This window comes from Anabrus simplex, chromosome 4 (genome assembly GCF_040414725.1).
Source record: "Anabrus simplex isolate iqAnaSimp1 chromosome 4, ASM4041472v1, whole genome shotgun sequence".
Classification (NCBI taxonomy): domain Eukaryota; kingdom Metazoa; phylum Arthropoda; class Insecta; order Orthoptera; family Tettigoniidae; genus Anabrus; species Anabrus simplex.
The window spans coordinates 77,637,238-77,649,405 of NC_090268.1; the positions used below are offsets into that span (position 1 = coordinate 77,637,238).

General features: G+C 39.3%; 1 protein-coding gene across 1 annotated transcript in view; it reads right to left on the bottom strand.

The window, feature by feature from the left end:
• Positions 1 to 12,168, bottom strand: part of tous (testes of unusual size) — a 131,125-nt gene that overhangs the window by 6,723 nt on the left and 112,234 nt on the right. Inside the window, exons 13-17 of the mRNA XM_067146015.2 lie at positions 10,128 to 10,278; positions 9,896 to 10,039; positions 9,604 to 9,819; positions 8,650 to 8,832; positions 3,446 to 3,640 (exon numbers count right to left, since the gene is read on the bottom strand). Of these exons, the coding sequence (XP_067002116.2) occupies positions 3,446 to 3,640; positions 8,650 to 8,832; positions 9,604 to 9,819; positions 9,896 to 10,039; positions 10,128 to 10,278 (889 nt within the window). The remainder of the gene's footprint in view (positions 1 to 3,445; positions 3,641 to 8,649; positions 8,833 to 9,603; positions 9,820 to 9,895; positions 10,040 to 10,127; positions 10,279 to 12,168) is intronic.

A 12,168-nucleotide genomic window follows, 5' to 3' on the forward strand; every position in this document is an offset into this window, starting at 1 on the left:
GGGATCGATCCTTGGTCCAGATCTTTGGAACATAATGTATGATGGCTTGTTACGTTTGGAGATGCCAGAGAACACGAAGCTTGTGGGCTTTGCTGATGATGTGGCCGCCTTGATACTGGCTCTTAATGTTGAAATGGCTCAAATCAAACTGAACCAGGTGATGCAGCGCATAAAAGAATGGATGATGAGCCACAGTCTAACACTAGCTGAACACAAAACGGAGATAGTTCTTCTGACAAGGAAAGGGATCGAAACTCTTGTGCCAATGATTGTTGGAGAGTTAGTGATAGAAACATCTGCGTGCACAGAATATCTAGGAGTGACACTTGACTCCAAGCTCACATTTTGGAATCATATTCAGAGAGCGACAGATAAGGCAGTAAAATCCATGACTGCACTTAGCAGACTGATGGGAAATATTAAAGGTCTGAAATCCAGTAAACGACGTCTGCTCATGTCGACGGTTCAGTCAGTGTTCCTGTATGGCTCTGAAATCTGGGCTGAATCCTTGAGATTTGCTTGGTATCGGAGAAGGATAGCTGCCATACAACGGAGAGCAGCTTTACATATTGCATGTGCATACCCCGTGGTTTCCGAACCTGCAATCCTCACGGTGGCAGCAATAGCCCCAATAGACCTACTTGCATTGGAGCGACATGAAATCTGGTGTACCTAAGGAGAGCTGGGAAAGAAATGTGCAAAGAAGCATGCTTTAGTCAATGGATGAGGCGATGGCAACTCAGATGGGAAAGTGACTCTCGGGGAAAATGGACAAAGCGACGGATACCACGCTTGGATATCTGGGTTGAAAGGGTCCATGGTGAAGTAAACTATTACCTAAGTAATAATAATAATAACTTAAATGTTTCCACCTTTTCAATACAATATATTCACAAAATTACAAAATTATACGGTACTAGTTTCGACCCATCTAGGGGTCATCATCAGCCGTATTGGAGCAAAGATCATTTGTGGCGAAATCCTAAGACAATATTATTTTAAAGAATAACAAGTGAAATGAGATGTTATGGTAATAGTTAATAATACAAGGAATATACATAATAAGAGGTTTTTAACAAAGAATAAAGTATAAATGGGGTGTTGTAAAAATTATAATCATGGAAATCAGTAAGTTCTTGTATTGAAATGAAATATGGCTTAGGAAGAGGGCTTAAGGTGGGGCTGAAGGGTGCGGGAGAAAGTGTAATTGTCTTGGAAAAGTACCTTTGATTAAATTTAGGATTGAGTTTAGGTTGGCTGCATTATTGTTTCTGAGGAAAGTGATAAATAGATCGAAGAGTATGTTGGGTTTCTCTGAGATTTCATTGAGATTGTGACTGGCATTAAAGTATTGGTCTAGGTGTATGTAGTAATTTTCCATTATGTTCAGTAAAGGGCCCTTGTTTGCTAATACGAGGATGTCCATGTCTTGTTCAATATTGGTGAAATTATGGTTATAATCTTGCATGTGTTGGCCGATGGCTGAAAACTTGTTGTATTTTATTGCGTTAGTGTGCTCGTGGTATCTGATAATGAAGTTTCTCCCGGTTTGCCCGATGTAGGTTTTTTTACAGGTGGTACATTTGATCCTATAAACTCCTGATTTTAAAAAACTGCTGGTCTTGTTGATGTGTGAAGTATTGTATAAAACATTCATGTTCTTATTGTTGGTTTTGAAGGCTATTTTAACGCCTTGTTTCTTAAAGATGTTGGTTAACTTGTAGATATCATTGTTGAACGTGAAGGTGGAAAATGTTAGAGGTTTGGTTATTTCTTTTTTGAGGGTAGTTTTTGGGTGATGTTTGTGTTTATTGATTATCCTTTCTATAAAATGATTGCTGAAGCCGTTGAATTTTGCGATTCCGCGGATTGTGTTGAGTTCGTTTTTTAGATCTTTATTGGACATAGGTATGCTGAAGGCTCGGTGAACTAGGCTGTTGTATGTGGCTCGTTTGTGGGACTGGGGGTGCACTGAATCTTGGCGAATGGTGGAGGCTGTTTGAGTGGGTTTTCTGAAAATTTTATAACTGAAAGAATCTGAGTTTCTAGTGATGGTTAAATCTAGAAAGTTGATTTTTTTGATTTGATTCGGATTCTAGTGTGAATTTGATATCGGGCAAACCGGGAGAAACTTCATTATCAGATACCACGAGCACACTAACGCAATAAAATACAACAAGTTTTCAGCCATCGGCCAACACATGCAAGATTATAACCATAATTTCACCAATATTGAACAAGACATGGACATCCTCGTATTAGCAAACAAGGGCCCTTTACTGAACATAATGGAAAATTACTACATACACCTAGACCAATACTTTAATGCCAGTCACAATCTCAATGAAATCTCAGAGAAACCCAACATACTCTTCGATCTATTTATCACTTTCCTCAGAAACAATAATGCAGCCAACCTAAACTCAATCCTAAATTTAATCAAAGGTACTTTTCCAAGACAATTACACTTTCTCCCGCACCCTTCAGCCCCACCTTAAGCCCTCTTCCTAAGCCATATTTCATTTCAATACAAGAACTTACTGATTTCCATGATTATAATTTTTACAACACCCCATTTATACTTTATTCTTTGTTAAAAACCTCTTATTATGTATATTCCTTGTATTATTAACTATTACCATAACATCTCATTTCACTTGTTATTCTTTAAAATAATATTGTCTTAGGATTTCGCCACAAATGATCTTTGCTCCAATACGGCTGATGATGACCCCTAGATGGGTCGAAACTAGTACCGTATAATTTTGTAATTTTGTGAATATATTGTATTGAAAAGGTGGAAACATTTAAGTTATTATTATTACTTATATATTGTTCAATACGGACCAAAAACATGAAATTCATAACCATCAAACTATTACCTCACGCAGCTTCTAATAGGACATGGATATTTTAGGAAATTCCTGCATAGAGTGGGCAGAGCGAGTGACACAGCATGCATATACTGTGATGATATCGATGACGTATTTCAAACCTTCTTTGAGTGCGGCTATTGGACGATACAGAGAAGATGTGTGGAAACTGAACTAGGAGAATTGGCAACAGATAATATTATTTCTGTGATGCTACGAAACCAGGAATCCTGGGATCGCATGGCAGTGTATGTGGAGGATGTCCTTTGTTAGAAAAAGAAGGATTTGGAAGCGTACAAATGTTCAGAATGTAAGATCTGTTTGTAAAGGAGAAATAAAGAAAGAAGTAGTCTGAATGACAAAACACCAGCATGACTGACGACACCTTTCATAGCACTCGGATGCACTAGTCATGCTCTGAATGTCATTAGTCAGCTCCGTTCATACCTCAGTAACTTCCATACTGTCTGTATTAACAGACAGATGAAAAGTACTGCACTCTTCACTAAATAACCTCGGACTATTTATTCTAAGAAATCTTTTGTCTTGAATATTGAGTTTTTAAAACTTACCTCTAGTTTAGCCTTATATTCATTATGAATATCATCATGCTTCTTTACTGCACTTGATAGGCGAGCCTGTGCTTCCTTTGGACTCATGTACTTAGCACTTAAGCCCAAAATGGACTCCATATCAGAAATATGACGCTGAGCAAGTTTCAGCTCTCTCCTTAAATTGTTTATTTCAACTATAAAGGTCACATTTTCCTATAAAACAGAACAAAACAAATTAATGACAAGTTTTTATTTAACACACAATCAGTGCATTTAAACAAGCCAGTATTTAGACTTTGCCAAACAAATGCTAATCTGAACAACATTTATCATGACATGATGTAGAAAATAATGGTAATAGTCACTGTATCAAGTTTCACTCTGCTAAGTGGACATACTGATTGATTATATTGTTACGAACAAAATACAGTTGGCCATGCGGTTAGGGGCACGCAGCTGTGAGCTTGCATCCGGGAGATAGTGGGTTCGAATCCCACTGTCGGCAGCCCTAAAGATAGTTTTCTGTGGTTTCCCATTTTCACACCAGGAAAATGCTGGGGCTGTACCCTAATGAAGGCCTAGGAGTTGGAAGGAAGCGGCTGTGGCCTTAATTAAGGTACAGCCCCAGCATTTGCCTGGTGTGAAAATGGGAAACCACGGAAAACCATCTTCAGGGCTGCCGATAGTGGGATTCGAACCTACTATCTCCTGGATGCAAGCTCACAGCCGCGCGCCTCTACGCGCACGGCCAACTCGCCCGGTACCAGCCTGTTTAATCGCTCTAATTTATTTCAGGATGAACCAGTATAAGGGCCATTCAAAAAAAGAAATGAGCCAGAGGCTATAAAATGAAAACCTGTACCATTATTTCAAAAGTATTGCCCAGCACTGTTGAAGCACTAATCCCACTGTGACACAAGGTGGTGAATGGCTGTCTCGTAAAATTCCTGGGGCTGCATTATGAACCAGTTCCGAACGGACTGCTTAGCGTCGCTGTCCGAGGTAAATAGTTTGCCTTTTAGAGCCTTCTTTAGCTCACATTGGATTTTTTGGGTGCCGACGACCCTGCACGCTTCCACTGGAGACTTTGTCGTTTTGACTCAGGTTTGAAATGATGACACCATGTCTCGTCTCCAGCGACCACTCGTGACAGGAACTCATTCCCTTCCTTAGCACAACGCAGTAGATGTTCAAGAAAGAGAGGTCTATTTGACATGCTTCCTGTGCTGGTTGAATACAGTGAGGCATCCATTGGGCACACTTTTAGCGAAATTTCAATCTGTCCTTAATGATGGCATGAACACTTCTAATGCTCACTTCAATCTCTGCGGCAGTGGCATCAGTAATACGGTGTGGTGTTCCAGACCGTACATCATCAGCCCCCACATGCGATTTTCCCTGAATCGCTTGTGCCACACCTTGACCCTTGCAATGGGCATGCAGTACTCTGCGTACATATGTGCCATTCTTCAATGAATTTTCGTTCTCCTCGCTTCTTCTGCTGTCAGGAAATGCTCTACACTCTTTTGCTCTTCTTTTGAAGCCTCCATTTCACTATTTTCAGGATGACTGGGTGCAGTGGATGATCCTTTCAGTGGTTTTCATTTTATAGCCTCCAGCTCATTTCGTTTTGAATGGTCCTCATAAATGCACACACACACACACACACACACACACACACACACACACACACACACATATATATTCTCACACAATTCTATTCAACCATGAATTACCACCCCACTAGTTGTTGGCTATTTTACAGGTCTCTGTTCTTTTCACACAACAGGCGGTTTGGCTCATTGGTATTACCTGGGAGACAGTGATCCTTTGCTCACAAGTCCAGTCACCCCATACAACAGCTGTGTGCACACTGCTAGGTTTGAACACAGGGCTACAAGCCACACAACACACAATGACTGTTTCTTGGTTCGACTCCAGAGACAGTCCAGCAGTGCACATAGTCAGACACAATGAACAACTAAACAGCAACAGTTTGACAGTGGTAAGCAGCAGGACAATACTCCTCACAACAACAACAACAACCAATAACACTGTTTCAATTATACTCACGATATTAATCCTCAGTCCTCAGAAGTACACATACACAATACTTGGTCCTGTATGCAATGATACCCTGACTCCAATGGGACAATGACAGCAGCCAACAGTCGTCTTCAGTCCAGTCCAGTGAGACACTAGCAACACCGCTGTTGCCATCAGTCAGCCACCGAACCCCAACATATCGAGTGCAACTCCGACTCAACACTAACTCCAACCCTACAGTAAGTCCAACACTGAGTGCAACACTGACCGACTGTTCACGGCTAGCCTACTTTTTATAGCTGGGGATGATGTGTACCAGAATATTCGCGACATAGCTGCACCTCGCAGAAACGCAGGGGAAGCCAGACAAAGAGAACAATACAAGGAAAGGTTACGCCCTCCAGGCTGGCTAGGAGCTTCCTTGTTGTGTGACACACTAGTACCTTTTAGGAAGTAAAGAAAGGGTCTACCAACAAGGGCTGGCACATAACAGTGCCCCCCTTCGAGAGATGATCGTCCTGATCAGTTATCTTCTCAGCTGTTCCTTGGTATGGCACCCGTCGGTCCAGATGTACCACCATCTTGCATCTTGGCCTCCGTTGTATTCGATGGCTAATGTCATTTATTTCCCTCAGATCAATGTACTAAGGGTATTTCCTTGTCCTCTGGAGCTCGAAGGACAATCCTCTCTTCCCTATGGGGTTGTACTGCCACCGTAGGTCATTCTCATGATTTCTGGTGGTACCTGCTTGCTGGTTGTTGGTCGTACTGCGCCTTCAATCGGTCACTCTCTAAGCTCAAACTCTTCCAGACAGCAGTGTGTACATCCTCCGGTCTCCTTGTTACATCCGAGCAGTACCAGTTAGTTGGGGCAGGATGGTCTTGAGGTTGGCTGAAAGCTAAATCCACACGGTGTCCCTGCTAGGGCAGATCCCGTGGCTTCATGAACTGCAGGTGACGATGACCTTTGATGTTAGGCCCCTTAAAACAACAAGCACCCACCATCATCATCATCATCATCATGAACTGCAGACTGGTAAGCAAGGGGGATCAGGGGAAAGTGACAGTCCTTGTCCCTCTGGGTTTCCATTCAGGTGTCATGGCTCTAGCTTCCTTTGAACTCCACTGTGGTCATTCAGCAGGGAATTTCATGCTTGGCCTCCCTCCTGGAACAGAACTTATGGTCTTTGGGACAGAGCATCAACCTGCGGAACATGCTTTATCTCATGGAGACCCTCGACCTTTCCCTGTCACCCTTCTTCTTCTGGCTGTCCTCCATCTTCTTCTGGCCATCTTCCATTTTTTCAGGCCGTCTTTTATCTTCTTCTGGTGGTCTTCCGACTTCTTCTGACCCTCTCCCATCTCCTTTATAAACCTCTCCTGGCTTTCTTCCAACTTCTTATAACATTCTTCCAACTTCTTTATGATACTGAAGAGCACATTTAACTGAGCCTCCATATTTTGTGTGGCCTTTGGTCTCATCTGGCATGCAGAAATGACTGCAAAAAGAAAACCAAATGAGTTATATGTATATGTCAGTGGCGGTTTCTGGTATAGCGCAATGGAGCAATGCACCTCCAGTTTATATCAAATTGTACTCAGCCACTTAATTTTCACGATTCCCTTGTCATTCTCAAAGCTCATGCTAAGCCCATCTGTCCGTAATATACTCGTACTGGCTTTCAATTCATGTGAGCTGCGCATAGTTTGTGGCTGGATACTTGTCTGGAATGAACCCCCATACAAGGCGACATCTCCGTCCGTACCTAGGCGAAGGGAGCAGTGAGGTGCGGGAGGAAGTCTGTCAGCATTAAGGCAAGACCTGGATATCGCAGAAAAGAATATCCGTGCTTTACGTATGCGCAGTATGCCATTCTCTCAAATCTGTCGCAAGTCATGTTGTTGGGGTAAGAAAACTGTAATAGTATGTGTTACCATCTGTTGCCCTTACAGGAATTTAACCAGGCAGCAGAGAATAGTGCACATAATTAGCGCTAGTGTTGAACAGCATCATTACTACCAAAAGGCATGTTAAATTGCCAAATTCCAATTAATACCTTGTCCCAAATATATCAATGCTTACTTAACATCTATTCATTTGCCTTCTTTGGAATAATTACTTTTTTTGGAGAGAAACTTAGCTTAAAAATCACTGAGGCAAAAAACACTTTATTGTTTGCACAGAAAACAAAGTCAACAACCTCTACCATCTAAAAATAATGGATAAAGTGCTAAACTTTGATTAAATAGATAATTGAATAGTTAATGAAATTAAACAGATCAATTAAATAATGAAATAGATAATTACATATCATTTCTGCAGCATTTAATACATGTTGTGTTTTATGTGCTGGTGAGTGTTATGATTTTTGAAGTGTGAAATACTGTAAAAGCAATTTTCAGTGTAGAATTCTGCATAAGATGTACCTAAACAACTGGAAAATTCAAAGTCATCTTTTGATCATGAGCTAGAAAGCAATTCGTTTAGTTGGTCCAAAGGGAGGTTATTGAAATATTATGTTACTCAAACAAATACATGCTTAGCTGTCAGCCATTTTTACACACTACGAGAATATTTCTATTTCTACAGATAGTTACAAGATGCCTTGTTAAGTGCACATCCAAATAATATTGCTGCAGCCAGCTATAGCTGAACAAGCATATCGATAGTGATGAACTGTGCTGTTAAGAGTACTGAAAAGGTTTGATTTGATCCCACAACCTTGTGAATGAGAGCTGAGGGCTACTCAGCTATGGTACATAGGTAGTCTATTCTTGAAAATAAAATATCTAGTTGAAATGTAATTGCTTTTTCATCACTGAAGAGATACGAGCAGAATCACGGATTGTGCAGATGATTTTCAGGAAGTATTTATCGAATTATAGAATTGCAGAAAATACACAGGTGTTTAGTAGTACTGGTACATACAATATTAGAAGGGAAATAATTTGAAGAGTGATGGTAAGTACTAAATTCTTTTGGTGAGTTATGTAATGTCAGTCTGGAAAATTCTGGAATCCACCTTGTAAAATAAGAACAAGATTTGTTTAATTGTTGTTGTTTTACTTATAATTCTATAAGCTGTAACATGTACAGACTTTGTACTGAATTACTATACAGTTCTGAGAATTGTCTTCCATAATCCTTAAATAATCCATGGAAAAAGAGACTTTACCTCCATGATCTTTGCACCATCTCCTATAGCTCCTTTGGTTTCTTTAGCAGCCTGCCTCTTAAGTGCAGCTACAGTTCTTTCCAAGTGCTCTCTCTGCCTCATGAACTCTGCCTGGGCATCTACATCCTGCACTCTAGTATTTAAAAAGTCGTCATCATCTTGGCTGTATTTGTGGTACAGTGCCTTGAACAGAAGAAAGAAAAACAAGTAAGAAAAACAAAATGGTAGGTTTATTCAGAACAATGAGATGAATTTCTATACTCCTATGTGTTTCAGTCTGTAGTGCAATGGCTGTATCTAGGCTCCTTTCATTTTGATTGACAATTTTTAAATATTAAGAGATTTGATTTCCAAGTCATATGCCCTATTAAGGTAAAAAGATACAGTTTAAAGCTATGAACAATTTAAAATAAAAGAGAGATACCCTTCCCTTAGAAAGTAAATAATGCTGGAACTGAAAAAGGATGGTTGGATCAAATGATGCAAGAATCCTGGCATAAGTAAATGGAAGTGATGCCAAACTCAGTCCTCTCAATTTGCCAAAATGAACAAAGCTCAGCTCAGCTCAGCTCAGTGACAGGGTTTCATGTTTTTGCACTATTATAAAGATAAAAGTTAAAATTTAAATGCAAAAAAATAATTGAAAAATCATATTTTTGGTCGGTCAAAGGCGTTGGTCCCCCCTTTATGGTTTTCTTTGCCTTTACTGCCTTTATTGTAACTGTTCTTAACACACCCAAGACATATGAAGGAAGAATGAAGAGCAACATCTGTAAAAGAAAGTAATAAAAATGTAACTTACATCAAGTTGTCTCAGGTGTATGGTACAGAAGTTATGTAGAGACAAAGAAATGATGAATCTACAGCAGAGTGCAAAATTTTTGTGTTCTGTGAAAACAGATTTGTTAATTTATCATTTTCTTTCATAACAACTATGATATTACAATTACATACTGTGACAGCTTGTTTCAGTTTGTTTGGTTCTTGAATAAGTCCAGCTGCATCATGAAGATCCATTTGCATTCGACGAAATAATGCACGACTCCCACGATTTTGACTTAGTGTTGTTTGTAACTCCATATCCGTTGCGTGTAGTTTTTCTTTGAGTTCAGCAAGTTGTAAATCAAGACTTGTATTGGTTTTCTGCAAATTCTCAAGCTCCAGTTCCATCTGGAAGGAAAACATTAAAACTGTAGTATAATATGCCATACATTTTCATATATTTATAATGTTCAGAAATACTTACATCTTGGATCTGTTCTTTCTTTTCCTTAATTTCTCTATCTTTTGGTTCAATTTGATTCTTTAGTTCTTTAATTTTGTAATTTAGAACAAATTTAAATTTCTCCAATTCCTGATTCTTCCTCTTTAGGTCATAAATACGTTTTTCCTGCAATCACAATTTGGAATGATATTATTTCACTATAGTTAAAAGCAAATCAAACTGTTGAACTCTTATTTCCGTGAACAACACATACCTTATCCTGAATTGTGGCATCTCTTTCATTAATTTCTTTCTTGAGATCATTAATATCTCTGTCAAGTCCAGAGATTGTGGCTTGGAATTTCTGATGTTCTCCTTGCAGTGTGTGGACTTGATGTTTGAACTCATCTATCTCTTTTTGTGAGCTGAAAGAGAAAACAGGTTGAAGTTTCTCATATCAGGACTATAGAGCCTATGTTCTGTTTATGGAAACCTGACCATCTTTTTTACGTACTGGTACTTGTATGTTCTTGATGGAATACCATGTTAAATAATTACAACACTAATTGTTCAATGAAATATTTAAAGTTATAGGCTATGGAGTTAGTTAACCCTTCAATACCACATTTTACATGCATATAAAAGTCTTCTGTCCACGGTTATTTAAGAACAAGTTCAGCTATTCAGTAGCTGCCTCTGTGGATCTGTGGATCCATGGTAGAGTGTCAGCCTCCGGATCCCAAGATAGCGGGTTCAAACCCGGCAGAGGTAGTCGGATTTTTGAAGGGCGGAAAAAAGTCCATTCGACACTCCATGTCGTACGATGTTGGCATGTAAAAGATCTCTGGTGATACATTTGGTATTTACCTGACAAAAAACATTAAATCTCAGCCATAGACGCCCAAGAGAGATCCTGTTTACTCTGTAGTGGTCCTAGAGTAAAACAGAATGTCGAAATTGACGAGCAGACAGCCAGATGGCGTCAAATCGAATGTCTGCACACTGTAGCTGAGGCCATATGATTATTATTATTATTATTATTATTATTATTATTATTATTATTATTATTATTATTATTATTATTATTATTATTATTATTATTATTACCTATTCAATATGTAGCTTACTAGCTATTGTACCTGTCTTTGTCAGGTTGGACATGTAGGCGGTTCATGTAAATAGAGAAAAGTAATTATTAACCTACTCAAATGTTGCAGTTAAAAGCAATGCTATAATATAAAATGACCGAGCTCGATAGCTGCAGTCGCTTAAGTGCGGCCAGTGTCCAGTATTCGGGAGATAGTAGGTTCGAACCCCACTATCGGCAGCCCTGAAGATGGTTTTCCATGGTTTCCCATTTTCACACCAGGTACATGCTGGGGCTGTACCTTAATTAAGACCAAGGCCCCTTCCTTCCCACTCCTAGCCTTTTCCTATCCCATCGTCGCCATAAGACCTATCTGTGTCGGTGCGACGTAAAGCAACTAGCAAGGCCCCTTCCTTCCCACTCCTAGCTTTTTCCTATCCCATCGTCGCCATAAGACCTATCTGTGTCGGTGCGACGTAAAGCAACTAGCAAAAAAAAAATATATATATATATATAATGCTTGATCAAATGAAAATCGGTGCAGATTTTCACTTTTTATGAATATTATGCTACCAATCTAACAAGAAGTTCCAGTGCTGGAATGACCTAGCCATAGGCCATGGTGAAGACTGCTCTGCTGTGCTCTGTTCAGAGTATTAAGTCCCCATTCCTAACAATACCCCCATAGCACAGATCATATAGTCTGAGTGATATGATGGACCAGGGTATCGGTACCAGAAGTTATCAGAATATGTATTATTTATGCATATATCAACATAAAATGAAAGTTATCTAATTTCCCAGCAACTCCCTGCCAGTACTCAAAGGGAGAGTGAGGTAATTTCACTAGTTCACAAGTCAAGCGGATGTCTGTTAGGGAGAGACAATATATTCAAATATTGGGACTGATAACTTTTCTACTACAATGAAAATGTATGCGCATGGAAAATCAAAGTTTACTATTCCTCCTCTCTTTGTTACAAAATATTTTGTGGTAAGATTAACATTAACAATGATAGGTTGCAGGAAATAAATTTAAAAATTATAAATATTATCATTAGTATTCATTGTAGTATTATTTTGTACTGCACATAAGATTGTAAATGTTATTTTCTGCAACTTTTATTATGTAGCATTTATCGATAGGACCAGTACGAACAGAAATATATGGGCATTTCATATTGATTTCCATTTTTAAATTTTCTGCCATCCATAGTCCTTCATTAGG